The sequence below is a fragment of the Phalacrocorax aristotelis genome, chromosome 3 (assembly GCF_949628215.1).
Source record: "Phalacrocorax aristotelis chromosome 3, bGulAri2.1, whole genome shotgun sequence".
NCBI lineage: Eukaryota > Metazoa > Chordata > Aves > Suliformes > Phalacrocoracidae > Phalacrocorax > Phalacrocorax aristotelis.
The window spans coordinates 119490239-119514566 of NC_134278.1; the positions used below are offsets into that span (position 1 = coordinate 119490239).

The window sequence follows — 24328 nt, forward strand, 5'->3', positions numbered from 1 at the left end:
ACAGAGATTTGGTTAACCTAGAAGAGGGTGCATTACTCCCTTTAAAGGACTGACTTTGTTCTGTACGGTTAACTGAATTTTCTTCTGCAAATGCTTAAGAATTTATATCTACCTGTCCTGTAGCAAGGATTTCATTGTTTAGCCATCATCCAGGTTTGTTTAACAGACCTCCACCCTGACTTAAGAAACTTTTGAATACTGTTGTTGGGTGCATGTGTGTATGTATGTATCTTAATAAACCTGATCTCTAACTTCTACAGAATTCCCTGGCCCTGCTCTTTCATCCAGCTACAATCAAAACTGTGTCGTGGCAACATGTGAGAATTATTCAGTCCCTCATGTGCCGAGGAGAGCAGAGGCAAGCCCTCAGATACATGCAGATGATGAAGCCATCAATCTCAAGCAATAGTGAAGTGCAGCTTTTCCTCACTGTGCTGTTGTCCAATAGGTAAAGAAATAGCTCTCCCACCCTTTTGCATTCCGATATTGTGAAAGGTGGAGAACAAGTGATAGAAATCACGATCCCTTAAATTTCCTTTAAACTTGCAATAGAATAATTGTGGGGCATCTTTCTGGTTATACTACTCATGTTCCTTTACGTCTCAATTAAAAAAACAATTACAGGTGCATGGTGGAGGCTTGGGGTCTGTTGCAGCAGCACGCCACTAAGGTGAACGTAGAGGAGCTATTAAAGCACATGTATGAAGTCTGTCAGGAGATGGGACTCATGGAAGAATTACTGAAGCTGCCTTTCACAGACACTGAACAAGTAAGTGTGGACCAGAAGCAAATCTTCATCGTCTCTTTGGAAAGAGAAGAGGCAGAATCGTAATACATTTTTTGAAATGTGCTGTTTCTCACAGAAGTGTTTGGAGAAGTTTTTGCAGACCAATGCTGGTGTTCAGAATCAAGAAATTCTTTTAGTCCACCATCTGCAGCGTGCCAACTATATCGCAGCACTACAGTTGAACCAGTCAATGAAGGCTAATCTTATGGTAAGGGCAAAAGTGCTGTCAAGCGTGCGAGTTCCTGTTAGGTGTTACTAACCGGTTTTGGTAGTACTCAGTAAAAATCCTGCTTTGTTTTTCACACCGTTCTTTGAAATGCTAGGAATGGGTTTCTACACCTTACGTTACAGCTGAATGTAAAAGTTGACCAAGATCTTTCACTACTCCAGAGGTACCCTGTGATGTTGTAAATCAAATGGTACAGACCCTTGCTGACTCCACTAAAAGAGTTTGTTTGCATCTGAGGAATAAATATATATATATATATCTCTATATATAATCTCTCCTGTCAGCCAATCTTACCAGTCAGTTATTCGGAGACGTATGCCATGTATGGTTTAGATTACTGAAAGTTGTTTGTGTCGCTCCTTGCCGCGGAATGACGAGTACGTTGTACGTCATCTCCTGTGTCTTGCACGCAACTAGATTTCTCTAGCTGAGAGCCGCCTGGATGCCAATCCATGGGTAAAATTGGTGTTGTGGGTTGTTTGGGGTGTTTCTTGTTTATTTCCCCAAGTCATAGCGTGAGCTCTGCAATTCCACAACGTTCATTTTACCACATTTAGGACAGAAATTCGTATCCAACTTCTGTATCTCAAAATAGCCAGATCAAATTTTGTGTTAGGTGAACTTCCGTTGTGGATCCATGACATATTTGCGCTTTTCCGGAAGCATAGTTTTCCAGCGAAGCAAAGCCATGGGGTGGTTTTGGAAGTTTTAGTTCGTGCACTTGAAAACTTTGATCCAGCCGGAAGGTGCGTGTAGGTAGCTTTCTCTTCGTCGTTCCAATACCGGCTTCCTTTTGTCCAACGTAATGGGCCGCTGCCCTCTGTATTCAGTTGTCTCGGTCAGCGGCGTTTCAGGAAAAACAAGGGAAAGCCTGCTATGTTGTCAGCCATTTAACAATTGCAGGTGCTATCAAGTGTATCAGAATACGGCTGTGCTGGGTGCCAGAACTGTTTTACTTAAAGTCGTAGGTCCTGTTATTATTCTAGTCTTCCTTCCGCTCTGCTAAAAATACTGGGTGAAACTGGTGTGTGCTGATGGGTTGAGCTTGCTGCTGTTCTGTGCAGTGGATGTGTCTTACTACATCTGTAGAGGAAATGTATTCGCTAATTAGCAATAGCAGCGAGAGTTCTGTGCGATGAATCCCTTGTAATCAGTGAACTTTTTGCTTTGGGTTTTTCATTCATCAGAATGATCATGATCCTCGCTTGAGAGAGAGAGCGCTTGCCAGAAATTCCATATTAGGCCAATATGGGAAGATCCTTCCTAGAATTCAGAGGAAGCTGGCTGTAGAGAGAGCCAAGCCTTACCATTTGCCTTCATCGGTCTTAAGAGCAGGTAATTTTTAGGGGAGGGGAAATAGAATGGACAACTAACCATTGCTTGGATTACACAGGCTGCTAATTTTGTCCCCTCTTGCTTTACAGTCGCAAGACCAAAGCCATTATCGACAGTAACGAAACAAGCTCGTGCAGGAAATGTGCAGACAAGAGCAACTTTTATCAGTAACATGTTGTCCAAAATTGGCGACGTGTGGGTAGGAAGTGAGCAGAAACCCAGTTGCTCACAGTACGATAGGTAAGCAGCCTTTGAACGAGGTTTAGTCTTGAGCTACGTGCTTGGAGAGAAAGAGAGAGAGAAAAATCCGTTAGAATTCTGTTAGTGTTTTGGAGGGGAGGTGCACCTGACTGAAGCGGTGGAAGTGCAAAAAAGCCAAACAAAACGCACCATTCAGGCATCAATGCGTCTTAGCGTAACATTTGGAGAGAGGGTTTTTCTGCCATGACAGTCTTTGTGTTGCAAATACATCTCTTTACATCACGGTAAATGTGTTTACACAATGTAAGACAGCTGCAGCTAAAACTATGATTACCATCAAGCCGCTGGTGGACAGATCTTGATAGGCTTGGGCGTGTGACCAAATCGTAATCTTTTCCCACTTCCTGCCCAGTTTCTGCTTCGTTTCTGCCTCTTTTACTTAAAACCAGGCAGAATTAGCAGGAGCAGGAAAGAGGCTGTTAGTTGTCAGATGGTTTTCCGACAGGTGGTGTGGTCAAATAAAGGTGAGTTCTTGTGAATTCTGGTATATTTGGTCTCCAGGGGAATGAAGGTCAGTTACATTTTCCTTTTACTTCTAGTCCTAGAGTTACAGAACCACCAGCCATAACACATCCTCTCCCTGAGGCAGAGTTGCGCGATGCGTTTGTTGGGACACCAGTCACAAAAATCTCGCAAAAATGTTCCAGGTATAGTAGATGTACAGAACGAATATTTCAGCAAGGTGTTGCTCCTCACGTATACATAAGCGTATGTGTCTGTGTGTGTGTATTTTCTGTGCTTGCTGCAAAGTGTTCGGTTTGCATTTAGGCTTGTCTCTGTTAAAGAAAAGGTCAACTTAGGGATACGGCTCAGTGGAGACTCTCAAGTGGTGCCAGCATTGGAATGTAGATGCATTTTCTTCTGACATGAGCACTACATCACTTGTGCAACTTAAACTGGGATGACTCTTGCCTCAGAAGCAGTGATTTAGGAAGTGAAGTACAAAATGTAAAGAAACAATTAAAAAGAAAGAAGATGCCTGTAACTCCTTCACGGGCCTGGTACATCTCGCCAACAGCGAGGGTTCCCCTGTGTTTCCTGTTCACTGAATGTTTTTGTTTTGTATCATCCCAGCTTTCTTGAAGTCAGCATGATTTTTTTGTTTTCTTTATTCATATCCTAAATTGTGTATCTTAACAGATTGCTGGATTTGGTGGTTCGTCCTGTTCCTTCCTGTTCTGCAGCACAGGGCGGTATCTGGCAGTCACCATGCACAGCTCCGGCTTCATTCATGGCATCCAGCCCATTGAATTCAAATACGCACGGTTCCATCTCACAAAAGAACTGTTCAGCGGCATCAGAGCTGAATTTACTAAGGACTCCTCTTGTGGTCAAGGTCTGTATTTAAAATACCCAGTAACAACCAACCAAACCAAAAGCCTGTGAAGTTTGCTTAAACGAAACCGCCAAAGTATTTAACACAAACGCTGTTGGGTTCAAGTGGTGGAGTATTTTCAGTAAGCATGTGGTTATTGTGTATACGGTCCTTTTGGAAGCAGCACGTTGGGAACTGTCTTGAAGAGGGAAATCTGAGTTCTAACGTAATTGCAGTATGCACGTTGTCCCGTAGCTTTGTGAAATACGCTTGTTTTTACTGCGTGTAAGAAAGCGAGTTAAAATTGGACTTTCCAATATACTTGGATACCTGAAGGTGCAATCTGTAGCTGAACCATCTCGTTACTCAAGCAAGCGCTGGGTAGCTCTCTGTAGTTTGACTTGGATACCTACCAGGAAGAATGCCCATGCTTCAGTTTCTTAATGCCGTGAGGTGAATGACAAGGGAGTGATGTCAGTCTCTGTCCAATTCAGTGATGGCTTTTTGCAGTGATTTTAGTTATTAATGGTTTGTGTGAAACTGTGTTTCCATTCACTGCATCAAACTCTGCACCCGGCAAGGAAATAACACCCGACCTATCTTTGTGGTGCTGATCTTTGTGCCTTTGCCTACCTGTGAGCGACATAGCCGTGATCTCTCTGAACTGTAACCTTTTTCTTCTCATTAAATATTGTCCATGTCATTCAGGTAGTTTCCTTATGCTCCTTTTAAACCCTTTCAATTGTGGAAAAATCTTTGTTGAGCTGAGGTAAGAAGACCATGAATGCTTCTAGATGAAGGTGTGTAGGTATTTTTACGGCAGCGCCACTTAATCTAGTCTAGTGCGCGGCTTGAATGATTAGTGATAAAACAAGCTGTCGCTATTGGTTTGCTGCAGGCCATTTTGCATGGCAGTGTTTCCAGTGACCCTATCCGGGGTAACCTTTGAGGTTGTATGCCTTGTAGAAGAACAGTGTAGAAATTGCAAAAGGTGCTGGGATGGGAGATAAGGTTGCAGACGACAAGATGCCGTATCCTTGTTTTCTCAGGAAATTAGTTTGAAAAATGACATTTTGTGTTGGCATTTTTAAAAAAAAGCCACCCAAAAAACCCAAAACAAAAAAAACAACCTAAACCAAAGCCAGAAGAAACCTAAAAACCATGGGTTTTCATCATGAAGATTTTCGTACCTTTGGAAAAAGAGCAGCGCGGAGGCTAAACTTTGTCCTCCCTGCTGCTACAAACTCAGTTTGTAATTTAAACTAATACTTTTAACAAGTGAATTCTTCTTTTTGAGGATTTAGCTGGCTTCACATTAAATATCTTTGTTTCTTTTGATAGAGAGCTAAACTTTTGGCCACATCTGCTTCTGGGTTTGCTGGGTTTACTCCTCAGTCCATTCTCAGATCCAGCCTTCGCACCACACCCCTAGCAACTCCCTCTGCATCTCCAGGGCGATCAGTTACTCCTCCGCTACGAGCAAAGGAACCAAGAATATCTTTCAGGGAAGAGAACCTGACTGCAAAATGGACTGTTGGGGTAAGCTGGGCTTAGTTACTGATTTTGGGAGTGAAAGGCTTTATAGGCTGTGATTTGATTTAGATTTTTTTCACATTTGCCAAAACTCCTTCTGTCCTGTTGAGACTTGGAACTGCAGATCAGGACGGCAGACCTGAATTTGGTCCAAAAAAGGTTCTGTTAGACCTTCTGTAGCATCACGTGCCTGCAGGAACATCCTCATCATAAACGCCGGTGCCCTTGGCGGTTTTCACTCAGGTGTTGTTAGGAGCTGGGATTGTTCCAGATTGCTAGGTCATCTTCCCACTGCACCTTTCAGGTGGTGCTATGGCAGGAAGGTAAGGAATATAGACTGAGCCACTTGTCTGGGTTTGCTAAGCTTTGTGAATGAAACACCTCTGAAAGCAACAGAAGCCCTGAGCTGCATTTATTTCAGGCTCTCTTCTCGCAAGGCCGTGTTTGCTTAAATTGTGGCAAGAATAGACTCCTGCTGAAGAGAACTGTACTGGTGTCTGTTCTCCATCCCTAAAGTTCTCCGTTTTCTTTCTTGCCTTGCACCAGGGCTCGCACTCGTAGAGCTGTCAAATGAAGTTGGTCCATCTGAAAGTTGCCCCCTTCTACTCCTCCTCTTGCTCTGTCAGTTGGATTCCCTGATTCAGCTCCTCATGCAGTTGCCCAAGTGACGTACCAAAATCAGGGGCAGAACAGGGGCACGTGCTACTCTCTACGTGTATGAGCTTGCCGTACACGTTCTAGCAAATTCTCAGACTCTGTTTTTATTACACATTTATTGCCTGTTACAAAGAGCGACTCAACCGTAACAAGCGGCGCTCTCTCCTCTTTGAAGGTGTTACGAATCGCGCGGTGTGGCCGGAGTAATGTACTTGTTCCGTGCTACAGGCATAGTGAACACTACAGTGTTTTGGTAGTGTAGTGCACACAAGTTGAAGAGGCAAGCATAAAAGAAGAGAAGCCTTGAGTTATCATTTTAGGTATGCAAAGCTCCCTCTTGTTGAAAACACAGTAGTGAACCCTGTAAGTGAACAGCCTTGAGGTGACAGGATAAGCAAGCCCTTACAAGACCCACTTCATCTTAATTCTCCAAGGTCGTGGAACCTCAACAAGCGGTCAAAAGCGTGATTAATTTTTGCACTTGTCTTTAAAAGCGAAGAGGGTGCTAGAATGAGAATTAATTCTGTAGCGCCTTGCTTGAGCTGATACTTGTAACATTGACAGACATCGGTATATGTTTGCTTTTTCTTTTTTCCTTGCTTCCACAGAAAGCAAATGCATGTTACTGATCATGATATTTTTTCTTCTTAAAAAGGAAAAGGCAACAGAAGATGACAAAGCACTATCTGGAGCTTCATGCGAGCATCATCATGGAGTGACGGAGGATGCTTGGTCTGAAAGTAGAGCTCAAGCAACTCTGTTTACTCTGAGCAATCCTGAGGATGATGGTGCTGAAATGGAAGAGTCTTCAGAAAGCATACCTGGAGATGGTTTGGAGATGATGGACGCCAGCAAAGAAAATAGTAACGTCTCTGCCAGGTCAGACCAAACAACCTTGGAGTATCACGATGCAAAGTCACCTGGCGATTTTGAAGACGATGTCATCTTCATAGCTGCTAAACCAGCTAACTCTTCCACTGAAGAAACTGCCGATTTTCAAGAGCTGGGGAAGGAAGAAGACAGTGAAATGGTTGAAGAGAAACCTTTCCAGATGGAGCAACCAGATTCACCAGACCTGAGAGAAGAAGCTGGTGTGTTTCGTCCTATGATACCCTGAGTTTCTGAATTTTTCAAGTGTCGTCAAAAGCTTAAATTACTGATGAGGGCAACAGTTAATGATGAGCGTTCACAAGTGTCCCGGGCATGTCCTTGTCCTAGGCTTTTAAAATTGCCACGGTGTGTTTGAGTCCTTTTTTAGGTATCATGGACATTATGAACATATCCTGCTTTTGGCTGGCGTTTCTGGTGTGTAACTGCAGCTGAGAGGCAGCAGTGATTAGTGGGAATTTTTGGGAGGGAGACGAGCTGAAACCTTAGGCTTCTGGTTATGTTTTAGGCGTACTGCTGTAGGCCGCATGTTCTCTTCTGGAAGTGGGTCTGCTTGTGTATCTGCTTCTCATGACACCTATGCTTGCTCATCTCCTACCTCAAATGCAGCCTTTTGCAAACCCATTTCAGTTGGTCTTTGGGAATTCAGCTCAATTCAGCTCACTCAAGCCAGTCCGGCTGCTGAGGGTGTGCTCATATGAGCAGGTCTACTGGCAGATTAGAAGAGGCAGTTTGTAGCATTGAGTGTAAACTGCAGTATGAGTGCATCATATGCAGCCTGATTTAGGCCTAAGTCTGAGGTGATTCTGGAGGATCCTGGAGAGAATGATTGTGGCTGCTGGAGTTCCGCAGCTCCTTTTCTTTTTAAGTAACAGAAGTGCCCAGATACAGACTCCATGTACAATGGTAAAGGGATTCTCCAGTTCTGAGCGTTTCCAGTAAGACGGGTCAGAACATCTGCCTGCCCTATTTCAGACGTCCAGTATTTGGACAAGAAATCAAAGGTGCTTTTCGTGAAAAATAATCATAAGGGACTAATCATTAAAGAATAACTTTTTGAAGAAACTTTGTCATTGGTGGCACAGAGAGCTGTGTACAATTTCAGTACTCTGGAAGGATTAGAGGGCCGTCTGTATAGCTCTTGTTTGGCCTCAGCTCGCAGTATTATCCCAGCCCCGCACACTGTGTGCAAAGGTAGTCGCTGGCTCTGGAGGAAGGTAGGCACTAGAAACAAAGAAGAAAAGGAGGATGTTTCTAAACTCGAACCTGTTGAGATAAAAACAGGTTAGCAAGTAGTTGGGTTTCAACAGCACCGGTCAGTCACTAGAGAAAAGAACAAGACAAGACCTTAGATGCATTCTTGTACAAAAGGGGAAATGGAGTCAAGAAAGGAAGGAAGTGTTGCTGGAATGAGATGAATGTCCAAAGAGAAATAAGAAAACCTACTTCCCAGTTGTAGGAAGGAGGGGTGTTTTCTGAAGTACTGGGAGAGTAACATATCAAGTTTAGTTTGTGGACGGAGTATCAGTGGTCACTGTCTTCTTGACTGAAATGACACATCACACTTCTTGTTTTGTTGGGAAGAAGACTTCAGACCTCCTGTGCGTTTGAAGCCTTGGTAGCGTTCTTTAGTTAGGTGACTGTCCTAGATGAAATGCGTAAAGGCTCGCTTCAAAGTCATGTGAGCATTTTAAAAGAAATGAAGCCGAGTGCAACAGGGAAGTGTTCCCTCTGTCTGTTTTTGTAGGCTTTGTTGAAGACTCAAATGCTGACTGCCTTCCCCTTCCTGAGGATGGTCACTCGGCATTCGAAGCTGCTGAGGCTGCTACTTTTGGGACTGCAAGTGAAAGGTAAGCTTATAGCACAGGTACATCTCTGGGCTCACACGACATGCAAGTGCTGGCTTTCCTGTGTTTGAAAACCCTGATTTTGACCTGGTCTTGGTTCTTTCCTGTGTTCTTCCATAGAACAGCTTTTCTGTTCATTTCTGTCTGCGAACAGAACTAATTTGGCTTGACTATAAGTCGGATGGACCCGCTGCCAGTTTGAGCCTGTTTTTTCCTCAAATCATTGCAGACCCCAGAGCATGGTGATAAAGCATGGTGATAAAGATTTCTTCATTGAACAGGCTATATAAACCTTTTTACAGTTTGAGGGTTATTCCTCAGGACAGATACTGTGAACATAGGCCCTGCTTTTGTCTGAAAATGGTGTAGCTAAACATCACACCTGAGATTCCCCTAACGTTAGCGGGTTCATCTGGGGGTTTGGATACTTCCTGGCAGCATTTTGTCCACTTACTTTCTATATGTGCTGTGTGTGCTCGACTAGCATCTATTTGTTTCTGGGAAGGGAAGCAGTTTTCTCACCAGATACTTTAGAAGCTGCAAATGCTGAGTGCTAAAGAGAGAACATAACCCTTAATTTCCAGGGGCAGCTGATACAAACTGGTACAAACTTCTGTTTGGTTTGTCCTAAACCTCCAATATAGCAGTTGCACTCTTCCTACAGAAGCCAAATGACACATCATTCTTTAATACGACTCTGTTGTTAGGTTATTATCTAGCGTTAGACAGCTGGGAAGAATGGCAAGTACTGAATTCATTGCATAAAAATGACTGTAGCTAGGTTGGTAAAGGAATTCCTGACTTTTCTTCGTTGTTTCTGTTTTGGAACTTGAAGACTTTACAGTGAGAAAGTGATCTGTGAAGCTCTTCAATGATGACGAATTTCTCTCTTTCTATCCATGAAGTGAAACAAACGGCCAGGAGTGGAAAATGTCCTCTGCACCAGAAGAAGCAGCCACACCAGCTGTAACAAATCCGCAGCGTTCTGAGTCCCCGGAGGCAGACAGCCAACGTATGTACAGTATGTTGGAGATGTTACGTGAGCTGAGGCAGCCGAGTAATTAAAGTCCTGAAGTACAATGTGTAGTTTGCCGTACCGCTACAGGTCTCTCAGATGGAAGTAGTACTAGCGTGTTTCTGCTAACTGTAATTAAACTCAAAGAAAGTCCCTGTAGAGCAATGCATAGTGAATGTTCCTCCTCTTGATAAAGCTATTGAGAAAGCTGGTAGATTTTCCAATATTAGAAGGAGACATCAGTGTTTGTTTTAATGTTGTGCACCACTAGTAATTTGTGAGCTATGGGATCTGCTGCTTGAGTTACTACCTTAAAAGAGGATGCATGCTTGGTGTTCAGGCTGTGAAGAATAACTAGCTATCAGTGTGCCCTTCCAGCCGCCCTTTGCTCTGCTGTTGTTTCTCTCCATGGACTTGCCAGCTGATTTTCCCCTTCCTGTTGTAAATTTATTGTGGGGCTGCCTCCACTACCAGATAGGTAGTTCTGGCTTCTAGTTTTGGAGAAAGCCCAATAGGCGTGGCAGGATGGAGAGCTGTATTGTTGGCCCCTGCTCCCTCTCTTACTACCTGTGTCCTCTTTATAGCAGTTAGGTTAAAACGATATAAATCTCTTCCAGGTGTGATAAGCATCCTTGAGAGTGAGGATGTGGTCAGTACTCCTTCAGGAAATCACCTGGAGGGGAAGTGTGTGGATTTACCTAAAGAACATAACCTAGAAGCAGCTGAAGCTGAAGAAAATGTTGCTTTTCCACAGGAAGAAAGAACTGTTTCCAACAATCTTCCTAAAACTGACGACTTTAATGTAAGTAAACTATTTTCCCATTTTCTACAAAATAGGAGACACGTTGCAGATTGAGGACGGTCCTGCCGTACCGACAGTCAGAAGGCACACAGAAATGTCTCAAGTGTTTCTGCTTCTGATACACCTGGTCCTTACTGATTTACATGTGAACATGTGTTTTTGGCTCGCCTGCCTTCACTGAGTTTAGGACAAAGTACCACTGCTTTCTTGTTTGCAGATTTGTAAGCACAAAAGGAGAGTTTATGCAGACTAGTATCTCTTGAATTTAGTTTTGAAGCACGGCCCGTTGCTACGATGGGATGCGTTAGCGACTTCTGGCAAGGCAGGAGGCAAGCAAATAAGCAGATTGCATGGAGGCTCCTGTTGAGTGGCTTCTTCCTTCTGCCGTCGTTGGCTAGCGCTACAACTTAGAGGGTTGGGCAAAGGTCTTTACACAGGGAATAAATTGTCTTGGCCACCCGGGTCACTTGAAATAAGTAACAGATACTACTTTTGTTCTCAACAAAAAAGCCTGAGACTGTCACGTGGATCCAGCAGGGAAGAAGAATTGCTCAGTACAGGGAACTACAAAACCTGGGATGGAGGTATTTAGAATGCACGTGTTGTCTCCTGCAATCCAAGCGATTGCTTAAGGCGCAGCGTTGAGTTGTCGGATGTGACGCCTGGCCAGTGCGACCAAGTGTTGCGGTCACAACTGTCATGGCTGAAACTTTAAGCTTTGGGGGCATAACTGTGTTTTGCCCTGTTAGATGCTCTTAGATGCCGAGTCAGGCACCCTGTGTGGGTTTGTAGTCAGCACTGCAGTGAGACGATTACAGCCAGGTGTGTATACAGCTTGCATTGTGAAATGCTCAGTGTGTTCGCGGGTGGTGGCCAGTCGTTAGCCATGACCAGAAACCTCACAGACGGAGCATGTGATTGCATACACGGAATGCTCTGTTCTCTGTCCCTTACGCGCATAAGCTTTTATCTGTAGAAGGGAGTATGCTGTATGTTTCTAAGTTTACATTCAGCGGTGATCTGAAAGGAGGAGCAACATTTCACCATGGAGCTCAGTTTCAGGCTAGTCTGTTTGGTAATTAATAGTGCATTAACAGACATTTTTTAACTTTAGGTTATTGAAGATGGTGCGGTTAAGGCACAAAGCTCCGAGGAAGCACCTGAAACGTCACCCTTTAGTGAACTACATCCGTCAGGCAATCTTCGATACAGCTACGATACTATAGAGCGACGTTTTGCGTGTGATTTGCCTGACAGTAGAGAGAGCGAATGTGATGCAGCTGAGGGAGATGGAGAGCTTTTCATATCTCAGAGTAACTTTACTTTAGTCTTGGAAGGAGAAGAAGGTGAAGCGGAGATAGGAGACCCTTCCTTAGTAGATGCCTCTAAACCGGCTGGCACGACAGCAGAGGAAAAACCTGTGGACGATTTAGGAAATACTGAAAAGGAAGAACACGCTACAAACTCAGTGTCCACTGTAACTAGTGACCAGGAGTCTCAAAACATTGCCGAGTCACTCCCGTATGTGCCTGAACCCATTAAGGTAGCTATTGCTGAGAACTTACTGGATGTAATCAAAGACACAAGAAGTAAAGAGTTTACATCTGAGGTTGTAGAACAATCAATTCATGAAACCATAGGTAAAAAGGTAACTCGATTCCAGAAGGCAAAAGCCCCCTTAACAACTGTGCCAGAAGGAGTGGAAGAGGAACCCGGCATACATCAAGCAGAGTATGTCACCACTCCTCGAACGCGCGCAAGGGGTCAACTGAGTAGAAGTCTAAGTATTCCATTGGCGGGCGATCAGCAGCTACGGAAGACAGACAAACCAGTTTTGTTTGGACTGTCTCCTCGGAGAAGTACCAGGCGAACAAAGGAAGCACCTGAGACTTCTAGTCTTCAGAGAGAAGGAAATGCTCAAGAGGGGCAACTGCCTGTGACCCCTGCTACTCCCAGGAGAGGGAGGAAGCCTAAAGTGGCTAATTTAGTAAAAGTAGAAAGTAGCCAATCCGATGGGCAAAGATTGTCCGTCAGCGCGCAGTCCGTAGCCGTTCCTCCAAGAAGAGGATTAAGGAGAGCAAAGGAAGCTGCATCTGAACTCTTGGAAGAGGCTACTGAGGGAACTTCTCCTGCTGAAGGTAGCGTTACTGGTTCTGCTACTTCCAGAAGGACTAGAGGAGGAAAAAGCTCAGCAGGAGATGAAGAAACTGGCCAGGCTGACACTCATCATAGGATAAAAACAGCAGTCAGCCCCAGCAGAAGTGCAAGAAAACTGAAAAGTGTTAATTTACAGCTTACTGAGAATACTGTCAAGGATCAGGAGGTGCAGCCTCATGACCAACTCCTTTTACCCGTGCCAACTACAAGAGGCAGAAGAAGAAAGATAAGTTTGTCAGAAGTTTCTGAAACTTCTGACCTTGATCTGTCTAAATCATTGCTTCCTCAAACAGAATTCAAACTTGCTCTCACTCCTAGAAGAAGTGCTAGGAGGGGGACACAAAGTCTCTTGGCAAACACAGAATCTACCTCTGCTCAGGAAGACGTACACGCGGGTGGGAAAGGGGAAGTCCTTGATACTCCTAAGAGAAGAACAAGAAGAGTTCCACAGGCTAAACCAGGAAAAATGGATACTCATGAGCAAACGCCTGCACAGCCCAACGAGGGATCGGCCACACCCAGGAGTACAGCGAGGACGGGGCGTCGGGGCAGGAAGAGACAATTGATACTGGAGCAGAGCACAGGGGAGGAGGCCTTTCGCCCAGGACCTGATGGCACGCCTCTGCTGCTTGAAGACATAAACCCATCAGGACACGATGAAAGATCAAGAACTTGGACAGACCGTGTTACAAGAACCACATCCCGCAAAACTGCCACGCACCAGAAGCCCTCTCTTGAGGAACAGGAGTCCTTCGTTTTCTCTCCTCCTCTGACAAAGCTGACGCAGAAATTTAAAGGTAGGTGCCTTGTGGGCGTGCACAAAATAGGGCATATGGCTTTCTTGTAAACTACACAAAACAGACTGCAAGGATGGCTTTAAGTATTGTGAAGAATGTAAGCATGCAAAATTTAAAAATGTGGAAAGAGGAAATTCATCTTTTCTCTGAACTCTACGTGACTGGCTGACTAGTTGTGGTGGAAACAGAGGAGGAGGCTGGTCTAAGTAGAGTGAAATGAAATTTAATCTGAATTCTTTGCATGAGATTAATTTCTGTCAGTTTCAAAAACTGGAGGGTATCTGTTAATACCTGATAGCCATCCCTTTCCCCCACTACAGGAGAAGTAAAGGAGACCTGCTTCCAAATTCTGTTCAGTTTTTAACTTGAAAGGAGCTGCATCGCACAACAAACGCTACAGCTCTTTAATTATGTGATTGTTCTTTTGTGAGCATATACTTAGTGAAGTTTCTGCACATAGCTTTACTTTTATTAGACTGTGATTGTTTTTGAGTTGTGTAAGGACAGTTGATGCCTCTTGAGCATAATATCTTTGATTATGTAAGTGCAGGTGAAATCACTGCACTGGCTCATTTTTCTTGCACAACCTCCTGTAGAAGAAGGGATTCCAAGAGGCAGTTATTAGGGGAAAAGTATCTCCACATGGAGTGTTTTTATAAACCTGACTGGACCTTTTCTTTCAGGAAGATATTGTGCTCTTGATTATCAGCTATAATTTAATGTCACTGTCCTTTCTGTGTAACGTATGTGCATGTTAACGATACATTGTCATTTTAGCTGGAAAAGCAGACCATCCTGTGCAGTTGAAGGATTTAGACCCGGACTTGTCTTCTGAATTTGTCTTTTCACCCCCTCTTTTGAGGTCAAGGAGAAAAAATGTGTCTGCCACTTCCCAAAGTGTGAAAGAAGCTGTAAGTAAAAGCTCTAGTTGTCTCATGTCCTTGATTTTTTGCTCTGTGCTGCTTCTTCAAGTCATACTTTGCAATGCCTTGCCGTTTTCTTTGAAAGCGTATCTAAAAAGCTTTAGATCTTAAGAGCTTTAAATTCATCAAGTCAACAATTTGTTCTTTCCTTCCTGAAAACTAGCTGCAAAAATCAGTTCTGAATCTAAGTCAAGAATGACTAAGCATTGCTTTGCCTTTTACAGAAGGCACAGTGGCTTGCTTTAAACTTACTTGGTGTGTTATCTGCTAATTTCCGAATCTGAACTTTTAGGATGGTGCAATAATTTGAGACGGAAGGTTTGTTTTTGCGGAGAGAACTTGTAATGCTTTTGGAAGTAACTTTGTCAGGACTTCCTAAAAGAAACGTTCATTTGTATTCTGTAGAAGTGTAAGAACTTGTGTATGAGCAACGTTTTTGTTTCCTTAACCCAGGAGCTTCCAACTAAAGAGGAAGAGGATACCAAATCCATAGAGCCTGTGGGAAAGCAAAAACTGAAGAGAGGTAGAACTGCAAAATCAAAAATGAAGAAAGCCAGCAAGTATGAAATTCTATTTGACCGCTTCCTCGCGTTCCTTTATTGCGGTGCTGATTCAGCTGTTAGCCACCTGACTTCCTCTTCCTCACTCGGCTGTGCAATTCCGCTCTGACTTTACAAGCCTTTCCAGCTCGCTGGCCTAAGGCACCTTTTCCCCCGCTTAATGGTTTAGTTTTCTAACGGAAGCAGAAGAGGGAGGGGGTGGAAAAGGGCAAGTGGATACTACTTTTTGCAACGACGGCGTGCTCTTATATTGTCTTATTCTGTCACGTGAAACCGCGCTCTTGTGGTCTTTAGTTCCCCATACAAGGTAGGAGGGGGTCAGAAAATGAGTAAAGAGAACCTTTTGTTTCCGGACATGTTTTCTGGTTCCTTCTGGGAAACTCTTTGAGGCATTTGCCTCTCAAAAGCTGAGGTGGCGGGGCTCTAAAAGCTCATATGAATGTGACTGAGAATGCTTGGGAAGGTCTGGTGAGGAATGAATGCGAAAGGAAGCTTACTTAGGTACCTTTTCTGCCTTGGTCCTGTTTGCAAAGAAACCGACAGATGATTCTTTGGCGTTGACTTTGTAGTTCCACGGGTTTATTCCCCCCTCTACTAAATACCGCCAGTCATAAAAAAATGAATTTGATACTTCTGTTTCTTTTCAGAACCCCACGACTGGAAGGTTCTTGGTCACCTCCACCAGTGGAAATAAAAGTCATCTCTCCTTTAGGAAGTCCAGTGGATGGAACAAAAAGCAAACAGAAAGAAACCGCAGAGGCGGCGGAGAGGACTGTACGAAAGACCAAAAAAAGACTGTCAAATTTCCCAAAGCCAGTTGTGCGCCGGAAGATGCTGTAACAGTTTTTTAGGTTTCTAACGTACACCACTCTTTGTAAAGTCATCAGAATTGTGTCCATTAGTAAAAAGAAAAACTCATCTAATTTGGAAGAGATAATTTATATAAATTATTGTAAAATTTCATAAACAAATGGTCTTCAATAGGTAACTCCATACGGAGTGGAATTCCTTCAGCCAAATGCAGTTTTCTATTTTATATTAAGACTTCATACATTTATATGATCTGTAAATACAGCTTATTTTAGGAATGTTGAATAAAAATGTATACTTCACAATACGCTCACTGTCTGATAGCTTTTTGAGGGAATAGTGGCTTGAATGGCCTGTATCGCTCAGAAATGTTACTGTTGGTTTGCAAGAGTTGCTGACCCTGAAAAGTGAGGCCAAAAGCTTCTCAAGCTTTTTAAAAGTTTGCTTAGAACTCCTGTAACAAGTAAACACTTGAAACGTACTAGTTGGAATTCTATAAATGGTGTTTGACCGTCTGGCTCAAATAATCGGCCTCACACTACAAACTGGTAACTCCTTCCATTCACGGTTACGTTGTACTGTATCGAAGTCAGAATGTAAACAGTTGTATTTTAAGTTGTGCAATATTTTTTTTGTATCTGTTTGTCTTAAACTTTGGCAAAGCTGCTCTTTAGTTCGTAAAACTACGTCACACCTCAGATGTTTCACTGCTTTTTACCATTTGTTGTCAGCAAAAAATTAACTGGGCAGAGGGCGTGATGGTTACAATAGCATATCAAATTTAAAGGGATACTGCCCACATGCTTTGACATTTGAGCCACAATTATTTTCATAAGGTTAATAGGAATGCTACTGTAATGGAAATAGTTATTTTCTGTCAACGTATCTTGCAATATTTGAAGGCTGCATGTCACAGCGCTGAAAACCTGAGGTAAAGCTAACACAACAGTCTGGAAAAGGTACAAAATGTACAGAATTCTTAGTCACAAACCATATTTTTGGATAATTGTTTCATGAATAATCTTGGATTCTGGAGTAAATGTCCCTATAAAGCTTCCATTTGTAAAAATAAATTTTAAAAACCCTATTCTTTTAAAAGCAGACACGGAAGTACTATTTTGATGTGCAGTCTTTTAGACAATGGATTATTTTTATGTATGTTAATTTATATATGGATGCAACTTTGCAGACTACAGAATGGTGGAACCTGACATTAAACTTTTCAATTAGTAAAAACTACTAGAGTTACTCTAAGAAATAATTTATTGCTTAACTAATATCCTGTACTTAATGGATGAATGTATAAACTACGGATTAAGCTTGTAGAAGAAGTTTCTTCTGGGGCCATGGTTTTTCTGTCTCAGAACAGGTCATTCTAGAGAAGCAGTTGCATGCACTTGGATAGTTTTCTCCTTGGGAGTGCTGATGGCTGAATGAAAGCTTAAAAAGCGCCAAATGTTGACAGTGTCAAAGTGGCCCTTTGAGTGAGACCTTTCAGTCAGGTTAGGAATTATTACTCTCAATATTTTGCACTTGAACTACAATACAAATTGGGTCAAAGAGGAAAGGGGCGGGGGGGGGGAATTTCTAGCAATATTGGTTTTCTTAATTGGCATTGAACAAAAAAATGCAGTGAAGAGCTTAGAAAATGGGGCAAAAGATCAAAGTTTCAAAACCGGAAAAGAAAATGGATGTCAAATCTGAATAGAGGTGTTGTGTAGTGCACAAGAGTATTTACGAAATGCTCCAATTCCTGATCAAGTAGAATTGACCTGTGAAATGCCAGTGAAGATTGCTTAATAGGATTTTAACGTGTTTCTGTCATTTATACTGACAGTATATTTTTTGTATTAAAATAAATTAGAAGAGATGAAAACATGATACTAGCTAACCTTACTGATAATCCGTAGTAATTTTTAGCCCCTTTATTTTATAACCAGCTTAGCTGAAGTATCCTCATTGGGCAGTGCTTTGGAGGAAAAAAAGGAAGCAATAGTAATTACACGAAAATTGGCTTGAGATTTAATAACTTAAAGGTTTGTGATAGTCTAGCAATTTTTTACACTAAATGCATTTTAATCCAGTTATAGGTTAAAATGTTTTCCTCCATTTTTTTCTTCAGCTACTTAGATTCAGTGCGTGTTTCTCGGGTGCTGACCAGTTTCCCCAAGGAGCAGTTTAAAAAGAATAGAGGAGTGTAAGCATAATGCATAACAAGGAATGGGATTTCAGAAAGTTAAGGGACAGAGAAGGAGAGAGAAGCCAAAAGAGGCACCGGGAATGTTTATTTAGAGCCTGAGAAAAGGAAAAGAAGCTAGCGAACTGCGTCATGATGGCAGCTCAAAGGTGGGTTTATGATGAAGTGGAGAAAAGAGGTTTCACTTGAGGTTTCTGTGTAGGCTTGCTGCAAGTATGTAAAGGATAGAGTGGACAAGATCATGTCATCAAGGGTAAGAGAGATCCAGCGCATGAGCAGCGCTTCTTAACGGTGAGGATGAATTGGGAAGGAGACGACGGCCTTTTAGAAGATTACAATGGCTTGGGGGCGAGTGGCTGAGCAGGCTAGGAGTCTTAACAGAGACCTGCAGGTGTTTGCACCTGCATCTGAGGGGAAGATAATATTCCTGGTGCCAAAGGAGGGCGTGAGGGGCCTGTGTAAGGAAAAGGGGTGATGCATCATGGTCGTGGCTGCATGCAGAAAGCTCTAGGGGTGTAGAGCAGAAATGCTCTTGTGAGCACCGTGAGAACTTCCCAGGAGCTACTCAGTCCCGTTCATCACCAAGCACAGCAATTCTGAAGCTTTTCTATAGGACATTGAATCGTTGGAGGGTTGGTTGGTTGTTTTTCTCCCCTTAAAGAAGAGCTGGGGTTTCTCAAGAGTGTTTTGATGCATTTGCTTTGACCTAATGGCAGATGGCTAAAAGCGGGAGCTAAATTGTGCAAAGGTACACCTTTGGGGCTGTAACCCCTGAGAAAATCCCATTGGAAGGCTGACTCTCTTGGGGTAGTAGACTCTCCCCTTTCAGAAAGAATAAAAATAGGTGTCATGGCAGATTTTATTTCCAGGAAACCCGTCGTAGGAGATACTGATGAAGGAAGAATGAATATCAATAAGATTAAGGGCTGTTGTTAGGAGGGAATTTGTCAAGAAAGGCAGTGTTTCAGTAGAAGTGGCTCCCTGAGTCAGAGAGTTAAAAATATTTGTAAGGCTCTCTTTCTTCAGATGTTTAGAAGCTATGGTTGATGAAAGTATTCATTCCAGGTTATAACATGAAGGAGAATTAAAGCAAATCCATTTTACTTTTGATAGCCACTTGATGCTTCAGGCGTTAAATAATTCACATTGACTTCGTTTATTTGCCTTAATATGTGTACGTGCCCAGTGCGCAAATAAGGCCGCAGATAACAAAGCGGTTGCACCCTCCATCAGCGCTTCCTCTCATGGAAGATTATGCTCAGGGTTGTCAGCGCAATAAATTTATTTGCTGCAATTTCATCACTTCCCATGTAACCAGCCATAAATAGCCTAGTTGTTGATTTCTGGTGGGTAGAAGCAAGCTATAGGCTGAAGGCAATCCATAGTTTCTCGTGAGTTGTTAGGCAATGCTTGTAACCTCTTGGTCTAAGCCAGTCTGAAAATACTGGGAAAGGACAGAATTTCAAGTAATAGGATAGCGTTTGTTCCTTACTTGTCGGTACTTTTGTCTTCTGTGCAAAGCTCCCAGGTTTCGATCCCAGGAATGCTTTTTTCACCAAGGTTGCCAAGATGATGAGTCTCTTTGATATGCTTGGAGATACATGCACTGTGGTTCCTCTTGAATTAGAGCCGTTCCTAAAATAAAAAGCATTTTCCAAAGCACTGTGCTCTGTGGATGGCCGATACGGGAGGTAGAGGGAAAAAGGCAAGGGACGGTTGCCGATGTGTCCGTTGGTTCAGGTCGCTTACTCCGCGGCTGACGCAGGGGCGCCATTTGTGACCAGGTTCTGTTTGCCTTTGAGGTCAGCCGCTGTGCGCCCCTGTGATAATCACAGCGGTGGAAACTCCTTCCTTCCCATCCTGCCTGCAATAGCAAGGTGGGAATGCAAAAACCCTGTCTGAAGCCGAGTTACTCCTATTGTGGACAGTTCCTGTTGCTTGTCCAGAGGCGAAAGTCATGTCGTGGCTCTCTAGTTTTACTTTTCCTTCGTAACCATAGCCGTACTGTTACGGAAGAGATTTCTTTTTGAAGTTAGTGGCTTTATTATTGCGAAGCTCGGCGTTTGATGCCAGCGCCTGCCGAGTCGTGAAGGGGTGTTGGAACGCTGCCAACGCAGAGCTTCCTCCTTCCTGGCCGCAGAGCCCGGCCCGGCGCACCCCAGCCCTGGGGGTGTCTGCGACCCAGAACGGCAGCTGTGCCTGCCGCTTTCCCCTGTGCAGGTCTGGCCAGGAGCGAGGCTGAGCGTGCACCACGCGCGTGCAGGAGAGCAGCGTGGCTGGCTGCACAGGCTGCGGGAGACGGGGCCGTGCCTCCAACACCCCGCATCGAGCGCTAGTGCAACTCTCCGAAAGCCTCCTCTCGCGCTTGTTGCGGTTTAAGCTGAGGAGTAACACCAGAGGTGCGCTGTCACTCTGGAGGTTCCCACGCGCACCCACGTTGCAGAGCCCCAGAAGGTCAGCACAGCCTCAAGCTCAGCTATCGCCTGCGCCCGGACCCTGGGCCCCCCGCCTCACCTCCGGCTGACACAGCAAGTCTTTCCAGAGAGGGGCTTTCCTCCTACTCGCTGGCTGGCCCTCCCTGAGGCGTGCTAGCAATTGACACGCGCACATAGATGGCTAGGGGAAAATACAGCCACCCTGCTCCCTCCCCTTGGTGGCACCCTGGACACCTGGAGCCTATGACTGTGGTCCCCAGTCCAGCTGCCGGCACTGAGACCCTCGCCGCCCCGCTCGCTGACACCGCAGACACGCGGGCCCCTGTCATGTGTGACCTGACTTCGGTTGCTGATGCTTAGAGTTGTGACGAAACAGTACAGCTCTGATGAATAACTGCGTGAATGAAGCTTATGTAATAGTTTGGGATGAAGGGAAGTTCGATCCATGCAACCTGCCTTGTTTTTACAAGGCGATGACACTCCGTTATGTGTGTGAGGTGTCTTCAAATGCTTTTTACCTCCCGCTTACTTCTTGTCGTCACAGATGATATTCAGTATACTGGAAATTTCTACCAAACAGGTAATGAGCTCGCTTTGTTTCAGTATTAACAACTCTTAGTTTCTTCTATGTAAGTTTATTCCTTTTTTTGCTTATTTAAATATGAAAATCACCCTTTGTGCTCTCTGAACATGACCCTTCTGGGCACGCTGGCTGGAGTGTGTGGCTGCTGTCTGGCCATGATGGCAACTTCTTGCTGCTTCAGCTCCCCAGCTGCTCTGCCATAGCACTGGCCAAGCTGTTTCATCCCATAGTACTTTTCCTCCTCCTCCTTTCTGTATTTTGCTCCTTTTTCAAGAAAACGGGTTAAGAAGAAAGCATCTTTTTTATTACTTTATTTTCCCTTACGCCCCTCTGCTTGTGGCCTGGTTTCAGCTGGGATAAAGTAGATTTCCTTCCTAGTAGCTGGTATAGTGCTGTGTTCTAGTTCTGGCATGGGAATAATGCGATAACACGCTGATGGTTTAGTTGTTGCTAAGCAGTGTTTACACTGTGTCATGGACTTTTCAGCTTCCCGTACTCTGCCAGCCAGGAGCTGCACAAGAAGCTGGGAGGGGGCACAGCCAGGACAGCTGACCCCAACCGGCCAAAGGATATTCCATACCATATGACGTCATGCTCAGTATCTATATAAGCTGGGGGAGGGGGCCAGGGGCAGCGGTCGCTGCTCAGGGACTGGCTGGGCATCTGTCGACAGGTGGTGGGCAGTTGCATCACTTGTTTCTCCTGCGTTTTGTTCCTCTCGCTCTCTCTTCTGTTGTTTTCCTTTTCATCATCGTCGTTACTGTTATTGTTATTACTTCAAGTTTATTTCAATTATTAAACTGTTCTTATCTCACCCCACAAGTTTTCTCGGTTTCACCTTCCCGATTGTCTCCCCCTCCCACTGCGGGGGAGTGAGCGAGCGGCTCCGTGGTGCTTCGTTGCCATCTGGCGTTAAACCACAACAGTCCTTTCTGGTGCCCGGCGTGAGGCACAAAGGGTTGAGATAACAGCAGACCTGACCAGAGTCTGTTAAAATGAGCTAGTTGTAAGAATTCATTTTATTAGATTAATCGTTGCTGGTCACAATGGTTTTTTATTTGATCTCGTGCGCGGCTGTAGTACAGAAATCCTCACTTGCAGCACGCATTCCCTGTGGTGCTGTTTATCCCTTCTGGGAGGTGGGTCGGGATTATCATTTTGCTGTACTGTGTACCATTGGCTTATGATGCAATACTATTCCTGGTCCAAAACTAATTTGGTATTTGAGATCAGTAGTGCTGTCATCGCCGTACCTCGGGCGCCGTCTCTCAAAATGATTAATAATGACCCTCTCCACCTTTTCTCCTCGGAGACCCGATCCCTGGGCAAGAGGCGTGGGGCGGGTGCTTTCCCTGCTCTTTCACCTGCCCTTTCTCCTTCAGGCTAGTTACACCAGCTCTCGAGAATTGTGACTATCTTTGGGAAGTTCAAGCCAGCATGCTCCCGTTGCTGTGTCTCCTGAATGTGCTTCAGGTCTTGTTCAGGGTTAAACCAGAGATCCGTCCCGAGGCTGGGTGGTCGTGGGCGGCACCGCGTGTGGCAGAACGCGGGCAGGGACTTAGAGAACCTCTCACCTCCAGTGGTCTGGAACTTCACTCCCCGACGACTACAGGGTCCGCAGGAAGTGCTGGAATGCTTGGAGAAAAAATGCCGTGGTTATTCCAAAGAGGCACAACTTATCGCACGCAACTGTGCTGGGCATTGGCTAGTAGAGACAGATTGAATGAAGGAATACAGGTAAATCTAAGTCTAACCACATCCATCATGTTTCTTTTTTTGTTGGGTTTTTTTTTTTTTTTTTTAAAATCTCTTCATTTGAAGTAAAAATGGACCAGTTGTTGCATTCCTACCTAAGATGAAACTCCCATAGGTTCTTCTTTGTCTCAGGTGAGTTAACTGCATACTCCAGCACCTTTGAAGAGGTGCAATTTTAAAGCAAGTGCAACTGAATGAAAGGTGGTAGAATACAAGCAGACAATGTGCATATGTGAAAACGTTGGCTGTAAATGCTGACAGTCTTAAAACAGCTTACCTGGGTTTCTTCAAATACTAACTGTCTTGATTCCTTAAAGACATTTTGAACAAATTTAAGGACAGATTCTTCAATTGTTACTTGTACAAACATCATCAAAGGGTTTTTACAAGGGTTTTTTTGTATTGATGTTAGCGTAAGCCGGAGTTACTAGGAGCCAAGTGCCTTCAGTATTAATTTTTGCAAAAACTACCTGTGTCTTCCTCCCTCCCTCCCTCCCTCCCTCCCTCCCTCCCTCCCTTCCTCCCTGTTAAAAAGAATTCATTTATAGCCAGATTGCTAAGACACTAGCATTCTCCTTTTATGTTTAAGGACTTAATGTAATGCCCCGTGTTAAACCTTATCTGATTTTTGACAGTGTTTAAAACCATTTTAGAAAATCTCCTGCAAAACCTAATGTCAGTCGATACTTTTCCTATGCTTACAGATTGCCTCCGTGAGCCCAGCAGACGTCTGTCTTGAAGAAACTTGGTCAACCTTACGACATGCTGAAAGAAAGGTGCAGCGTCATAATTTTTCCCTCTCCGGTCTTGGTGCAAATTGCAGTCAGGTGCTGGGCAAAATGACAAAAGATACCAGTTCAAAGCGAGTGACAGCTCAGCACGCAGAAAGTGTGACTCTGTCAATCAGCAAGGGCAGCATATTAAGAGCTTATTCTGTATTCGTATTAAGAAGCGGCATATATTTCTCCAGCTAAGGTGTACGGCAGAGGTAACTATTTTTCCTGAGAATTCTGAGTCTCTCTCATATGGGTGATTTAATTCAGCTGCTTTCCTTCCCTTTCTCCCCTGGTAATGCAGCACCTCTAAGCCGAAGATGTACGTTGGGGTCCCACAGACCAAACAGGGTTGAAACGTAGAACGTACAGATGATCCCTGGAGCTTCTGCCAATAGAAAGAAGTGCGGCGTGAGTCAGAATTAGCTGTTCGGAAGCCGTCTGGATATGGCCCTGGGCAGCCCGCTCTAGGTGGCCCTGCCTGAGCAGGGGGGTTGGAGCAGAGGACCTCCAGGGATTCTGGAAGGCCTTTCTCTCCTTTGTGATTCTGTGATTCTGGAATTTGTGCGGGGAGGGGCGAGCGGTGTTGGGGTGTGCTGGGAATGCTGTCTTAACTACTGTCTCCCTCTATTAGGAAGGCTGCGCGTGCGTTCTGTACTGCGACACTCA

At 44.3% G+C, this 24328-nt stretch overlaps 1 protein-coding gene across 5 annotated transcripts in view; it reads left to right on the forward strand.

Moving 5' to 3' along the window:
• Positions 1-17155, forward strand: part of LOC142055409 (protein ELYS-like) — a 47332-nt gene extending 30177 nt beyond the window's left edge. For all 5 annotated transcript variants that reach the window (XM_075089339.1, XM_075089344.1, XM_075089343.1 and 2 more), the window contains 16 exons: positions 261-448; positions 625-769; positions 864-995; positions 2204-2351; positions 2441-2591; positions 3152-3259; positions 3753-3948; positions 5269-5466; positions 6773-7208; positions 8753-8855; positions 9758-9864; positions 10485-10669; positions 11784-13623; positions 14401-14534; positions 15000-15106; positions 15754-17155. In XM_075089339.1, the coding sequence (XP_074945440.1) occupies positions 261-448; positions 625-769; positions 864-995; positions 2204-2351; positions 2441-2591; positions 3152-3259; positions 3753-3948; positions 5269-5466; positions 6773-7208; positions 8753-8855; positions 9758-9864; positions 10485-10669; positions 11784-13623; positions 14401-14534; positions 15000-15106; positions 15754-15946 (4371 nt within the window). In that variant the 3' untranslated portion in view covers positions 15947-17155. The remainder of the gene's footprint in view (positions 1-260; positions 449-624; positions 770-863; positions 996-2203; positions 2352-2440; positions 2592-3151; positions 3260-3752; positions 3949-5268; positions 5467-6772; positions 7209-8752; positions 8856-9757; positions 9865-10484; positions 10670-11783; positions 13624-14400; positions 14535-14999; positions 15107-15753) is intronic.
• The last annotated feature ends 7173 nt before the right edge of the window (positions 17156-24328 follow it).